The sequence below is a fragment of the Thalassophryne amazonica genome, chromosome 18, assembly GCF_902500255.1.
Source record: "Thalassophryne amazonica chromosome 18, fThaAma1.1, whole genome shotgun sequence".
NCBI classification, from domain to species: Eukaryota; Metazoa; Chordata; class Actinopteri; order Batrachoidiformes; family Batrachoididae; genus Thalassophryne; species Thalassophryne amazonica.
This window is the reverse complement of record NC_047120.1, coordinates 54,876,511-54,893,027: the sequence shown is the minus strand read 5'-3', so window position 1 is coordinate 54,893,027 and position 16,517 is coordinate 54,876,511. Positions and strand designations below refer to the sequence as shown.

Sequence of the window (16,517 nt, the reverse complement as noted above, 5' to 3'; positions counted from 1 at the left end):
ACTAATGATAATGATAATAATAATAATAACAACAACAACAACAACAACAATAATAGCTATTTTTATAGTGCTTTCCCAAGAATCAAAATACAAAAAAAAAAAAAAAAATGAAGTGAAATACTAAAAGTACAAAAAACTTAAATTAAAGAGCTGATAATACATAAAAAGGTACAACTTATACTCAGGTGTAACATATATCTATGCCCCCCACCACGCATCAAGAGGTATTTTTGACAGGTATAACTTACATTCTGGTGCGACGTATTCTCTGGAAAATACATATGTTACTTAAATAATGATTTTGCACTTGTACCCCAGCTGATTACTGCCCCTATCCCTCTGAAAATTGTAGCTATGCCCTGAAAAGAACCAGATGCTGACACACAGACACTAGAACTCAGGGCACTGGCCTACCTACCTCTTCAGGGGTTTGCCTGCCTTGTATGTTTCCCTTGTTGGCCAGAGTGGATGACTTGTTGTTATAGGATATCTTATCAGGATGTTCTATATCATATATGGCCTTGACTCTGGGAATGGCTGCTAAATCTCGGTAATCAATGATCTCATTATCTACTTTTGCCTGGTACCGTGACAGAGAGGGAAGGGGAGGATTGGAGGGTAAAGAAGGAAAGAGAGGATGGAAGGACAAGGAGGGAGGGAGCAGACAGACAGTCATGATTAGGTCAGGTGAAAGGTCAGCGTGTACTTATTACATAACTTCAATGAGGAATAACACTTTAATCCCATGACATCACATTGGTTGTAATTTGGTAGACACATAGATTATTTTTTAACAGCACTACTAAAGATGGCAGCTTGTTTTGCTGCATTTATAAGGATTTCAATAGGTTCACTTTGAAGAGGCATGATGGGAGTAAAGCTCATTCCATATCAGAATCTAGAGGGGATAATGGATCATAACACAGTGGATGAAGGGATAAAAGGGCACTGACTCGGTTACATTTTCTGTTTAAAACAACAAGTAAAATGTCAAATACCACAATTTGTTTACTCAGTGTATTTAGTGTAATTAAAAATTTTGTTTTGCCAGTATTTTACTTTTAGGCTAAATCAAGACACCATTAATTACCCTGTGAAATTGATGGGGTTCAGGCCTCATTACAGTACTTACGCAGAGTGTCCTTCCAGGGCTACCCCTAATACTTGAGCCTGGTCTGGAACAGGGGCTTCCAGATGCAGATCTGTTGGGCTAAATCCAAACAGTTATGTTAGTACCTGAACTCACTATATGCTTGTTTTTTAATCCAGAAAGTTTGTTTCTTTGTTAATATTGTATGTATGGTTTATACAACAATATTAACAATGATATGAGTCAAACCTCAAACATGGGAGACCATAGTTGGTTGTAACATGGACTGGTGCTACATTGCTTATCTTTTTTCCATAGAAGATGCTTTCAGAAATGGATAATATCACAGTTTTCCATCACGTGGTCACAGTTTACCAGTGTGGTCAGTCTCTAAGATACGCATTGTAAGATATGTCTTACTGTACAGTCTACAAATCAGGTAATAGCCACAGAGTAACACTGCAAGGAAATGTAAATGCAACAAACAACTCACTAATTAATCTTGATTTGAACATTTACCTGCCAAAGTTGTCCTAAACAATATCTGTATCTGCATTTAATGAAAACTACATCAAACAAATATTTTAGTTTTAGTCAGTGATTATAAACATTATTAACTTTCATAGTACTTTTTATATCAAAAATTAATTTTAAAATGTAAAGGGGCTTTGTTAGCTAATATCAATGCTAACAATGTTTCTATGATAACCTAGTGGTTATCAAACTGAAATAACTTTTTAAATAAATTAGTTCTCCTTTAACATTACAAAGTCAAAGCAACAAACAACTACCTAAAGAATCATGTTAACATTTCCCAAGCCCAGGTTGTGCTGAACGATATCTGTAACTGCATTTAATAGGATACAAACATAAAATGTATTTTTTTTCTTTTAATCACTGACCTAATGGTATAAACATATTACCACTTAATTTAATTTTGAGCTTGAAAATAACATTTTAATAGTCATCCGAAGGAGAGTTGCTAGCTAAAGTCCAAGCTATCAGAGTTGTTACAGTGCTAAATAGCTAGTGGCTAACAAAAAGTTAGCTAATAGTCTAATAGCTAACAATTCAAGGAAAACATCAACTTGAAATTCACTAACTCATTTTTAAAAAATATTTTATATACATTTCTAGACAAGTAGTTTGCTGTCTCCATTTACAGTGTAATATTGTTTGATAAACTAAGATTAATGACAAAAATTTGGCTTCTTTTATGAGCAGAGCTCATGTTAATATAGGTAAGACCGACATCAATTGATACTGAAATATTGTAGTGAAAGTAAAAAGTGTGACATTCATTACTAGTCTCCACTAAGTAGAATGCTGTAGTTTGATACTGATAGTGCCCAGTTATCTGCTGTACTAACTGTCCTCCACAAATGTTTGCACAACCAAAACCGTCAATCAGATTGTGTTAGTAGGAGGAAAACATAAACTGAACACAACAAAGCATGCGACTGAATAATATTTACATATGAATCCTATAATATATTTAACAAATGCATTGTTTTCTTGGTTACAGTCATTAATTAAAAGACCTTTTGGCCATCTGAAACTGAGATATGTAATCCAGTCACTTCAAAAAATTAGTCTGTACAAACAGCAACCTGCTCACAGTTTCAACCTTTAGCTCACTGGGGGGGAAAAAGAAATCAAGAGTGGATGTTTTTGATCTGATGCCTGAAGGAATCTGGGAGAGAAAAGAAACAAATGGTGTCGCACAGATAGATGATAGAAGATGAAATAAATCATCATTCGTCTGTGCAAAGTTATTCACATATAAAAACAGAAATTTAAGTTAACGTCTGACAGATCTCACCCTGTAACTCTCATCATTTCTGTTTTCTCTGCAGTCCGGATGCCACATTTCAGATCCTGTAAAGGCACAAATAGTTAGGAATGAAAAAGTTGAAACAATTAAGTATGTTTTACAAGAAATTAAGTTTAATTGAAATTGTTGTATTCAGTGCAAAGACAAATAATTGCTGTGTTACAGGTCCTTCTTTGCTTTGATTTCATTCAGTATGGACCATACTAAAATACAAAATGGGCGAAATGGAACAAAATGGAGTGAAATGGGGATTGGTAATCACGAAATGGGGGTAAAATGTAACAAAATGGAGCAGAGTGAACCAGACTGACTCCAAATAATTACTTTTTTTAATTGTTTATCTTTTGTTTTTGTGAGATCCACTCAGTGCATGTAGTAGGGGCAGGTGCGTCGTCTGCCGTTTGAGAGATGAAACTTCAATCAATGGATCAGTCTGCTCAATTTTCTTAAGTTTTACCCCCATTTCGTTATCAGTCCCCATCTCGTCCCATTTAGCAAAAAAAAAAAAAAAAAACTTAATAAAAGTACATAAGTCTGCTCCATTTCGCTACGTTTAACCCCCGTTTTGTTATTATCAGTCCCCATTTTGCTCCATTCTGCTTAAAAATAATTAAATAAAAGTAATTAATTGAATCATATTTAATCATATTTGAGGTCAGTCTGGGTCAGTCTGCTCCATTTCGTTACTTTTTATCCCATTTTGTGATTATTAGGCTCCATTTCACCCCATTTCGCTCCATTTCGTCCATTTTGTATTTTAGTATAGCCGTTCAGTACTGGCACTCGGATGGCAACTTTTATAGTCCTAATTTGGTAAAAGCTAGTAAAAGCTAAACAACAGTGCCCCCTAGTGGAATGACATGGTATAAGCATTCTTCTCACAGATCATGTAGACTCACAGTCAGTGTTGGCAAAGTAACTTTGGAAAGTTACTTCATTAGTTACTTAATACAGTTATATTTTACAGTTATTTTATACAGTTACTTCATTAGCAGCTGCGGACAAATTGTCAGCAGCTGCTGAATGTAATTAATAAAGTAACTTATAATCTAATTTGGTTATTTTTAAGATTTAGTACTCAGAAAAGTAACTATTAGTTACTTTGCTGGTGTTACTTTGCTGATTGCTCAGTCTTAAGAGTAACCAAGTTATATTACTACAAACAATGCAACGCCTCCGCATTGCATTGTTTGTAAGGTCAGATTATAACTGTAAACTCATTAACAACATGTCATTTACAGTGGACAACATCATGGAATGTGTTACCATAGAAATGACATCTATAAACTCCAAAAACATAGTTGTTAGTTGCATTTACAGAGCTCCTGGGACAAATATTGACACCTTTGAAGACATTATCTTAGGAATGTACAACAAAATCAACAGAAATAAGCATTTATTTGTCTGTGGAGATTTCAATATAGATTTTTTAAACCCTCACAATCATCCACAAATTACCTCATTTATAAACACCTTGTACTGTTTAGGACTGTTTCCAACCATCATTCATCCTAGCAGAATAACTATGGACTCAACAACTCTCATTGATAATATTTTAACTAACGTTATATCCGGTAATCTTAGTGGGGGACTACTGGTCAGTGATATCAGTGATCACTTGCCAGTTTTCTCAGTCTTTGCATTGGAGGGTTGTTGTAAGTATCTAAGCAATATCAAATTCATGAGTAGAAAAGTAACACCTGAAACAATTGATAATTTAAGGGAGGATTTATCAAGTCAGAATTGGTCAGATGTTTTTGTTGATGATGTTGACAGGTCATATGATGCTTTCATTTCCATTTTTTCCAGTTTGTATAATAAACACTGTCCATTTGTTGACAAAATATATAGAAATCAATATATACTCAACAAAAATATAAACGCAACACTTTTGGTTTTGCTCCAATTTTGTATGAGATGAACTCAAAGATCTAAAACTTTTTCCACATCCACAATATCACCATTTCCCTCAAATATTGTTCACAAACCAGTCTAAATATGTGATAGTGAGCACTTCTCCTTTGCTGAAATAATCCATCCCACCTCACAGGTGTGCCATATCAAGATGCTGATTAGACACCATGATTAGTGCACAGGTGTGCCTTAGACTGCCCACAATAAAAGGCCACTCTGAAAGGTGCAGTTTTGTTTTATTGGGGGGGGATACCAGTCAGTATCTGGTGTGACCACCATTTGCCTCATGCAGTGCAACACATCTCCTTCGCATCATCCGTGAAGAGAACACCTCTCCAACGTACCAAACACCAGCGAATGTGAGCATTTGCCCACTCAAGTTGGTTACGACGACGAACTGGAGTCAGGTCGAGACCCCGATGAGGACGGTGAGCATGCAGATGAGCTTCCCTGAGACGGTTTCTGACAGTTTGTGCAGAAATTCTTTGGTTATGCAAACCGATTGTTTCAGCAGCTGTCCGAGTGGCTGGTCTCAGACGATCTTGGAGGTGAACATGCTGGATGTGGAGGTCCTGGGCTGGTGTGGTTACACGTGGTCTGCAGTTGTGAGGCTGGTTGGATGTACTGCCAAATTCTCTGAAACGCCTTTGGAGACGGCTTATGGTAGAGAAATGAACATTCAATACACGAGCAACAGCTCTGGTTGACATTCCTGCTGTCAGCATGCCAATTGCACACTCCCTCAAATCTTGCGACATCTGTGGCATTGTGCTGTGTGATAAAACTGCACCTTTCAGAGTGGCCTTTTATTGTGGGCAGTCTAAGGGACTTCAGAGGGCATGTAAAAAGAAAAACGTACTATATAAACAATTCATAAAACTACGAACTAAGGAAGCTGAAAGTAAGTATAAAACATATAAGAATAAGTTAATCAATATCATGAGACTCAGTAAAAAAACATATTATAATGAGTTACTTGTCAAAAATAGAAATAACGTCAAAAACACATGGAACATATTAAATGAAATAGTAAAAAAGAATAGAGTAACTAGAGATTATCCTTCATTTTTTCAGAGTAACAACTACATCACGATTGATAACGACGAGTCTATTGCTGAACACTTTAATGAATACTTCGTTAATGTGGGTAAAAATCTTGCCAGTAAGATTGACTCATCAACTAATAACTTCTGGGTAAATAATTCAACGTTTAACAAATCTGTTTCAATCTTCATTGGTGGTACTCATGAAAGGGAAATACTTGATCTGGTTCATGGTTCAAAAAGTAAGAAATCGACTGATTTTAATAATTTGGATATGGCTTTATTAAAAAAAGTTATTGATTGTATAGTAAAACCGTTCAATTATATTTGCAATATGTCACTAAGTACTGGTAAATTTCCTTCTCAAATGAAAATAGCCAAAGTAATTCCTCTGTTTAAAACTGGTGACATTTTCTAATTATAGACCTATATCACTCCTGCCACAATTTTCCAAAATTTTGGAAAAAATATTTGCTAAAAGATTAAATGATTATTTACTGAAGCATAACATCATTTGTGAAGAACAATATGGATTCAGAAGGTCTCGAACTACATCACATGCTTTGATGGACTTTGTGGAAAGTATAGCAACTGCAATTGATAATAAACAATACACAATAGGTGTTTTTTTTTTATTTACAGAAAGCGTTTGACACAATTAACCATGGAATACTATTAAGTAAACTGCAGAAATATGGAATCAGAGGTCTGGCATATGAATGGATAGCTAGTTATTTACAAGGCAGATTTCAGTATGTTCAATTCAATAATACAAATTCTGAACTCAGGGATGTCACATGTGGGGTGCCGCAGGGCTCAGTGCTGGGTCCTTTGTTGTTTATAATCTATATAAATGATATAAGTTGAGTGTCGAGTTCACTGAGATGTGTCCTTTTTGCGGATGATACAACTGTGTTCTGTAGCGGTGAAAATCTTGAACAGCTTCTGGACATAGTGGAGAAAGAACTGGAAAAAGTTAAGGTTTGGTTTGACGCTAATAAGTTGTCACTCAACCTTGGGAAAACTAAATGTATTATATTTGGAAATAAACAGGCACCCAAATGTAAAAATTTAACTATAAACAATAAGGAAATTGAGTTAGTAACAGAGAATAAATTTTTAGGTGTTATAATTGATAATAAACTTAGCTGAAAACCACATATAAATTATGTGAAATCAAAATTGTCAAAAACTATAGCCATTTTGTATAAAGCCAAAGACCTACTGCCGCAAGAAGGGTTACTTACTTTATATCATTCTCTGATGGTACCATATATGACATATTGTGTTGAGTCATGGGGAAACACTTACAAATCAAATACCAATCCAATATTCCTTTTGCAAAAACGAGCCATACGAATCATCTGCAATAAACAATATCGTGACCCAACTCATTCTGTATTTGTGTCGTTAAATGTATTAAAATTCATTGATTTGGTCGATTACATTACAATTCAAACTTTATTTCGAGTGAAAAACCAAGCCTTACCGAGACATGTCCAGAGTCTGTTCCGATTGAGGGAATCCAGATATAGTTTAAGAGGTTGTGCAATTTTTATGAAACCACCAGTAAGAACAAATGTAAAGGGTTTTTGTGTGTCTGTGGTTGGGGTGAGGAAATGGAACAAATGTTCAACAGAGGTTAGAATGAGTAGTACCTTAGTGAGATTTAAGAAACTACTCAAAAAGAACATTATGTCTAAGTATCATAAAGAAGCAAATATAATTTGATTTATATGGAATGTTCAATTTATAAGTGGGACTTATTGTATATTTGAATGTGTGGGTATGTATATGCGTATGTAGATATATAGATATGGGTAGGTGTATATGTATATAAGTGACTGTGTATATGTATGTATATATTTATGTTTGTAAAGTATATACGTATGTATATAGGTATATGTGGCACAGCCCAAGCAGAGGGTCACCCCAAAGAGCCTGGTCTGCTTGAGGTTTCTTCCTTATAGGGAGTTTTTCCTCACCACAGTTGCCTAGTGCTCGCTCTGGTGGTTGGTAAGATTAGTCCTTACTGGCGTAAAGTGCCTTGATTCGACTTTCTTATGATCTGGTACTATATAAATATAATTATAAGTGAATAGTATATTGATGTGTATGTCTGTGTGTCGACATGTAGTAGTGAATTTATATTTATGTAAATATGACTGATTAGAATTGTTGGACTTGTACTAGCAGGGGTGGGCACTAATAAGCTTTGCTTCAGCCCACACCCTTTCGGACTCACTAGTTTTGTCTGTGTTTGTTTGTGGAATTGTTCATTTTTTTCTATTTGAATATTTTGTGTGCCGAATTAAAAAAACTTTGTCACTTTGTCACTTTGTCATTATTGGCAAGTTTTCAGCAGATTCTAATAAGTTAATTGCATAAAGCTGCTAATGAAGTAACTGCATAAAGTAACTGTATAAAGCAACTAAAAAGTAACTAAAAAAGTAACTTGTCAAAGTTACTTTCACAACACTGCTCACAATAACACAACCTCAAAACTGACCTTGCAGAAACATTTCTTCTCCTTCTGTGAACATTTTGTCACACTGGCTGCATCTTGCACAGGTTGGGTGATAATTTCTTTTCCCTGCCTGCAGAAAAAACACAACCACATATGTGGGGAAAAAAAAAAAAATTCAATTAATGAGTTGCATGCCAGGAAAAAAAAGGTTTATTTTAGTATGTGGACTTGTCTGGTGAAGATCCAGTAAAAATGCAAGTAAACAAATGAAAAACCACATCGGTGACAGCAGAGCTTAAGTGTGCTCAATTCTTCACAACTTTAAAATGCATCTCAAACTAGAGCAATCCGAGATTTCTGACGTCAACCAATCCGGATCTGGATCACCTCCAAAATTTAATGGAGTCTTCCATGCCCTAATATCTATCTGTGGTGCAAATTTGGTGAGAATCCATGAAATTTTTGTTTGTTTTTTTGACGTAATCCTTCAAAGTCTATATAAAGTGAAATCTTGATCCAGAATCCGGATACGGATCACCTCCAAAATTTAATGGAGTCTTCCATGCCCTAATATCTATCTGTGGTGAAAATTTAGTCAAAATCCGTGCAGTAGTTTTGACGTCATCCTGCTAACAGTCAGGCAGACAAATAAATAAACGCAGAGGTGTTTGTGGGGAAACTGTCTTACCTCTAGGACTTTGCCCATGATAAACTTCTGACACACTTCACATTGGACCCCAAACTGACTCTGGTAATCCTTCTCACAGTATGGAAAACCATCCCTGACAGGCAAAACAAATACTAAGATTTGAAGGATTTCTGATATCGTAGCAGATCTTAAGATATTAAGAAGTAAAAGCAAAATTCAAATCAATCAATCAAGAAATAGTTTAACCTAAAATGTAAACACAGAGGCAGTCTATTCTGCACTGTAAACATCAGTGTCAGCATTGTATTGATCATTGTCAGTGTTGTGTTGAATATTTGTATTGAATATAATTGCTTGCGTGATTTCTTCCAAAGGTTCCTGGTTCAAGTCCACTTGTGCCTATTTGCCATGTAAAGTGGAATTGCATCAGGAAGGGCATCCAGCATTAAAAAAACTGTGCCAAACAACACATGAATCTATATCTGATTGACTGCAGTGACCCCAAGCAACAAATAAATGAACAAGGGCAATCACGGATTTCTGACATCCGCCAATCCAGATCCAGATCACCTCCAACATTCAATAGAGTCTTTCATGCCTTAATATCTATCTGTGCTGCACATTTGGTGAGTAGTTTTAATGTAATCCTTCAAAGCCTATATAAAGTGAAACTTGATCCAGAATCCGGATCCGGATCCGCATTACCTCCAAAATTTAATGGAGTCTTCCATGGCCTAATATCTGCCTGTGGTGAAAATTTCATCAAAGTCCGTGCTGTGGTTACGACGTAATCCTGCTAAGAGTAATCCGTTAAACCCTTTACAAAATGAAACTTGATCCAGAATCCAGATCTGGATTCGGATCAACTCCAAAATTTAATGGAATCTTCCATGCCTTAATATCTATCTGTGGTGCACATTTGATGAGAATCCCTGAAGTAGTTTTGACGTAATCCTTCAAAACGTGTATAAAGTGAAATCTTGATCGAGAATCCGGATTTGGATCCGGATCCGGATCACCTCTAAAACTTAATGGAATCTTTCATGGCCTAATATGTATCCATGTTGAAAATTTGGTGACAATCAGTGGAGTAGTTTTGATGTAATCCTTCAAAGCCTATATAAAGTGAAACTTGATCCAGAATCCAGATCCGGATTCGGATCACCTCCAAAATTTAATGGAATCTTCCATGCCTTAATATCTATCTGTGGTGCACATTTGGTGAGAATCCCTGAAGTAGTTTTAACGTAATCCTTCAAAACGTGTATAAAGTGAAATCTTGATCGAGAGTCCGGATTCGGATCCGGATCCGGATCACCTCTAAAACTTAATGGAATCTTTCATGGCCTAATATGTATCCATGTTGAAAATTTGGTGACAATCAGTGGAGTAGTTTTGATGTAATCCTTCAAAGCCTATATAAAGTGAAACTTGATCCAGAATCCGGATCCGGATCCAGATCACCTCCAAAATTTAATGGAGTCTTCCATGGCCTAATATCTGTCTGTGGTGAAAATTTCATCAAAATCTGTACTGTAGTTATGACGTAATCCTGCTAAGAGTAATCCTTTAAAGCCTATACAAAATTAAACTTGATTCGGAATCCAGATCTGGATTCGGATCACCTCCAAAATTTAATGGAATCTTCCATGGCCTAATATGTATCCATGTTGAAAATGTGGTGACAATCAGTGGAGTAGTTTTGATGTAATCCTTCAAGGCCTATATAAAATGAAACTTGATCCAGAATCCAGATCCGGATTTGGATCACCTCCAAAATTTAATGGGTTCTTCCATGGCCTAATATCTATCTGTGGTGAAAAATTTATCAAAATCTGTACAGTAGTTTTGACGCAATCCTGCTAACAGGCAGACAGACAGACAAATAAATAAACATCGTGTAAATGAGATGTATTTACTTGCTGATGTATTCTCCACTCAGCACTTTTCTGCATGTTTTGCACTGGAAGCATCCGAGGTGCCACTGACCACCCAGAGCCAGCAGAGCCTGGCCATTCTTTATGTCTCTGCCACAGCCGTTGCAGTCTGAGAACCAGAGGACACATCGTACAGACGAGTGGGTTTCCAGTTTATTCTCCAAAAGAAGTCTTTGTTTAAATCAAACGACAGGAAATGGATGATATTAAAAACATTTTTAAGAACTTACTGAATGACACGTGACTGTGCCTTTTTATGTTTGAAGAGACAACTCAGCTTTTATGCCAAAATAAGTGATTAGATCAGTAAAGGATTAAATAAAGATCTGGTCAAAGTGTTCACCTGGATGGGGTACATTCAAGATACAGGCATAATTTAAAATAGAATATTATTGAGTTATGGTTTATTCTTGTTGTTATGATGTGTTAAGGAGGAGGAGGAGTAACGGGAAGACAGAGGACGGGAAGGAGAGGAACAGTAGTCGCTAGGAAGCCAGTAGTGTGCAGTATTTCTGGTATTTATATTTGTATTTACAATTTGCAAATTGTTTTTTTTTACTTTTACTTTTGATGCTCTGTGTGCTTCTTAACCTGTGTGCTGCTATACAATGCTGCTGGAACCTCGGTTTCCCTGAGGGAGTTTTCCCAATCTAACCTAATGGATGATTTTAGTGGTCATCTTGAGTCTTCATTGTTTTCATGAGCAAATGTGTCTGGATTTTGATCAAAGCTGCCCAATTAGGGGATTGTGGGCCACATCAGGCCAATATTGCCTTTGTTTTGGCCTGCCAAAGCCCGTGACAAGCTGTCAGCAAATTAATAAATTACTGTTGAGCAGATAAACATGTAGTGATTTGCTAAGCAGGTAATTATTCAGAAGTCCGAAAACTGGAATTGATTTTATATACATTTTTCATATACTAATATTAATAATAATAATAATAATAATAATAATAATAATAATAATAATAATAATAATAATAATAATAATAATAATAATAATAACTAGAAGCACTCAGAGAGTGCAAACCTCCGCCAAGGCCATAGGGTCACTGACCCTCCTTGGCACAGTGATCTATTCAACAATTCAGTGTTACAACCAAAACTATGATACATACACTTTTCTTTCCTGTATATTTGACATCCTTGACCATGAAAACATACCACTAGAACTTGGAATCACTTATGTCTTTATTAGTTCAAACGTTATTGTGTAAAAATGATTTTTCGGTAATGGCGGTTTTCTTCTGGATCTAGCTCCATAACATTTGAAGCTACATCAAATCTGATGACACCTTACTGAATCAGTACAGATTCAGCTACAATTTGGTGTTAGTTGTGCATCTCTAGCTTCATTTGTCACCTCACACTGACACATTTTCTATTTTCCCTATATTTTTGCATATTCTGGATCAGGATCGGGATCCGGATCGTGATCCGGATCACCACTAAAATTTAATCACTTGTTCCTCTTGTCATTTCCAACCACTCCACAAAATGTCATCAAAATCCGTTCAAAACCTTTTGAGTTATCCTGCTGACAAACAGACAGACAAACAAACAAGAATGTCAAAATTCCCCCTATCCCGCAATGGTGAAGAATCCTTTTAAAAATTCACGATCCAGATTACCACTAAAATTTAATCACTTGTTCCTCTTGTCATTTCCAACCACTCCACAAAATTTCATCAAAATCCGTTCAAAACGTTTTGAGTTATCCTGCAAACAGACAGAAAAAAAAAAATTCTTTTTGTCTCTTTCTCTAAAATTGTATATAATAATCATTAGATTATTAATATATAAACAAAAATAAATTTAAGAAATATTACAATTTGAAAACAAATGCACCCGAACGTGGTGACAGCTGCAACTGCTTAATGCTAACTTTTAACATTGAAAAATGCCATAGACATGCTAACGCGTTAGCATCGGGATCCAGATCGTGATCTGGATCACCACTAAAATTTAATCACTTGTTCCTCTTGTCCTTTCCAACCACTCCACAAAATTTCATCAAAAACCATTCAAAACGTTTTGAGTTATCCTGCAAACAGACAGAAAAAAAAAATTATTTTTGTCTCTTTCTCTAAAATTGTATATAATAATCATTAGATTATTAATATATAAACAAAAATAAATTTAAGAAATATTACAATTTGAAAACAAATGCACCCGAACGTGGTGACAGCTGCAACTGCTTAATGCTAACTTTTAACATTGAAAAATGCCATAGACATGCTAACGCGTTAGCATCGGGATCCAGATCGTGATCTGGATCACCACTAAAATTTAATCACTTGTTCCTCTTGTCCTTTCCAACCACTCCACAAAATTTCATCAAAATCCATTCAAAACGTTTTGAGTTATCCTTCTGACAAACAGACAGACAAACAAACAAACAAACTCGACCGAAAATATAAACTCCTTGGCGGAGGTAATAATAATAATAATAAGAAGAAGTTATTATTATTGTTATATTGCAATGTGCATCTTTAGAAACTGAAATATGGAAGGACCTACTTTTGGAATAGCCAATATTTGAAGTAGGAGACCAGGGATGGACACAGGTCTGACACAGACAGTTTTTCCCACTGAAGGTGACACGTTCACCTGCAGAAAAACGTTGGCTGAAAACAGGGAAAGAAAAAAGTTCATATGATTGGCCTCACACTCGCAAAAACGCCTCATCTCACACACATTTTCCATTGCACATACATATTAGATACACTTACTCTCACATAAATATACTGTCACAGACATGTCTTACTCTTTCATACACAGAAAATTTTGCAGAGTAAAATATACTCTGCCAGGACAACATTTGGACCCAGTCTAAATAGAGTTAAATATACTCTATCATAGTGCTAAATCAACTCTATCATGCTGTGAATGACTCTTATTGGAGTTGAAAAACACGATTTGACAAGACGGTGGAGCTGATTTCACTCTATAGTAGAGTGGACTGGGACCAAATGTTATCCTGGCAGAGTATATTTTACTCTGCAAAATTTTCTGTGTATTATCACTCATACAGTATATACATATTTTTTTCATCTTACATACAAGTATTCTCACACATATTCTTACTCACACTTACGTGTATTGTATTTCTATTTCACATCTATCACAAATGCTGTATTTAAGGTCATATTTTTGCTCACACATATAGTACATATATTCTCAATTATCCATATGTTTTCACTCACATTCATACATTATTCTACTCTCAGATACATACATACGTGTTCTCTTTTCTCTCTGCACATGCATTGAGATTATATTGGTAAGCGTGTTTGTGTTTGCTTGTGTGTCTGTGAGAACAGATGCACGTGACTGTGAGGAGAAATGTATTTGTGCGTGACAACAGACGTATGTGAGACAACAGATGTACGTATATGTACGTGAGAATAGACGTGTGAGTGAAAACAGGTGCATGGGAGAGTGAGAATACTGTGTGTATGAAAATATGTATGAAAGAGTGAAAATATACATGAGAGGAAGAGTATATGAATGTAAGGCCAGGTGTGTGAAAGCATGTGGTTTGTATGAGTGAGTCAGAGTAAACTTTGTAGACATGCTAGAGTAAACATAATCCTTCATATATTTGCATCTAAATACAACACACATACAGGTACGTCAGACAGAGTACACCTAGTGCAGCAGATAACAGAGTATTTGCAGAGGAATCCTTCACATCCAGTTACAAGCAAATTTGTGTATACCTTTGGGTACATATTTTAGAAAAATAATGTAAAAATTGAAAAATGTTCAGATCATATTGAAAGCTATACCACATTATGTCTCTGATCACAAAGATTCCAAAAAGGTATAGTTTGGACTATCTGTGACTGAATGTTCTGGAGTTATGGGGTAAAACAGTAAGAATGGTGACAAAGGTCAGTATCAGTTTGTACAGGGGTCAAAAGTTAAAGTTGCTCCAATTATTGTAAAACATGACACAAATGAGTTGAGTTCATAGGGTTTTTAAAAGGAATAATTTGCACAATGTGTCATGCTTAGTTATCATGTTGCATGAAACATATGTCGCATGAAAATTCAGTAAAGTATGTCTTCTATAATATATTCTAAAGTAGAACTCTACTAGTGTATACTAAGGTATATCTAAATATACATATATATAAATATCTAAATATACTCGTATATCTAAATATAAAGGTATATACTAAGGCATATATAAATATCTAAAAAAAAAAAAAGAAGAGTAGAATAGAAGAGCAGAATAGAGTAGAGTAGAGCCACTTAGGTGCCTGGTCTTGAGAACCAGGGATGGTAGGTTAAAAAGCTTTTTATCCAATGGGAACTCTCCCTACTCACCCAAGCGGCTCAAGAATGTATGTCATAGAATCCAATGGACATCAACATTGTTTGACCTTAACCTTGCAGACCAAACATTCAACACAGTCAAAACTAATTCATTTGTTAATCCTATTAGTTCAAACAATAACCACTTTTTACCAAAATTGGAGCAACTTTAACTTTTAATTGTTGTACAAACTGAATTTGACCTTTGTTACCCCATAACTCTGTAACATTCAGTTATAGACAGTCCAAACTATACTTTTTTGGAATCTTTGTGATCAGACACATAATGTGGTATAGCTTTCAATATGATTGGAACATGTTTTAATTTTGACCCCTGACTTGGCCCCTATTGAAAATTCAAATGGATTTGAACTATTCTTACAGTTATCTGCTGTACTAACTGTCCTCCACAAATGTCTGCACAATCAAAACTGTCGATCAATATTCAGAACTTGCACAAAACTATTTGAAGCTGTGCTTATGTTTTTCGGCATTTTGTCGCTGTTACTTGCATACGGTGCACACAAAGCAGGCCGGGTGGTAGGTCTTTCCTAAGACTGTGGTCGCCTCCCCGTGCACGTAGTCCCCACATTTGGTGCAGAGCGTGCCGTGGAGCCTGTGGAAGTCCAGTGGACACAAGCAGTCACTATTCTTCATGAAGAAGCTGGTCTGCACCAAGTCACAGCCACACACTGCAGACACACATGATCATTCAAGAAGAAATATAACAACGTTACAAAATAACATTTTTTTTTTCATTATTTATCTGCACTTGGCAACAAAAGTAAATCTTACTTTGTAAAAGTTTTGTGCATCACCAACACCTAAATCCTGGTTGTGTATTTAAGCAAACTAATTTGGCGAAGCACTCAGGGCAGTTTAATCCTAGGTCTTTCCATTTTGAAATGTTCACAAGCTCTGAAAGTCTCTTTGTTTTCTCTGTGCCGTGCAACATTAACAAGAGGCACTTGTCAGGGTCAATTAGTGAAAACAAAAGCTCACTGAAGAAATATGTTGTACTTTTTGTAATACATTTAATTTGATGGGACTCTCAGTGTTGCTAATGAAGGACCACGCCAAACTCTCTTCAAATTTAAGCTAACATGTTGAACAACTAGATATTTAATGCAACATTTTTTAAATCAAATGTACTTATGTTAGCATTGTGATATATAGAAAAATGGTTATTAATTTACAATAATTCAACTAGCAATGACTCAGCGATTTTAATAAGAAGGTAGAATGTATGCTATCATTTCC

At 35.6% G+C, this 16,517-nt stretch overlaps 1 protein-coding gene across 5 annotated transcripts in view; it reads right to left on the bottom strand.

Moving 5' to 3' along the window:
- Positions 1-16,517, bottom strand: part of LOC117531148 (actin-binding LIM protein 1-like) — a 45,582-nt gene that overhangs the window by 12,315 nt on the left and 16,750 nt on the right. For 3 of the 5 annotated variants that reach the window (XM_034194189.1, XM_034194185.1, XM_034194187.1), the window contains exons 3-11: positions 15,766-15,949; positions 13,455-13,561; positions 10,917-11,043; positions 9,037-9,130; positions 8,391-8,478; positions 2,913-2,968; positions 2,709-2,783; positions 1,133-1,210; positions 419-580 (exon numbers count right to left, since the gene is read on the bottom strand). In XM_034194189.1, coding sequence (XP_034050080.1) covers positions 419-580; positions 1,133-1,210; positions 2,709-2,783; positions 2,913-2,968; positions 8,391-8,478; positions 9,037-9,130; positions 10,917-11,043; positions 13,455-13,561; positions 15,766-15,949 — 971 coding nt within the window. The remainder of the gene's footprint in view (positions 1-418; positions 581-1,132; positions 1,211-2,708; positions 2,784-2,912; positions 2,969-8,390; positions 8,479-9,036; positions 9,131-10,916; positions 11,044-13,454; positions 13,562-15,765; positions 15,950-16,517) is intronic. The other 2 variants (XM_034194186.1, XM_034194188.1) reach the window with 2 other exon arrangements.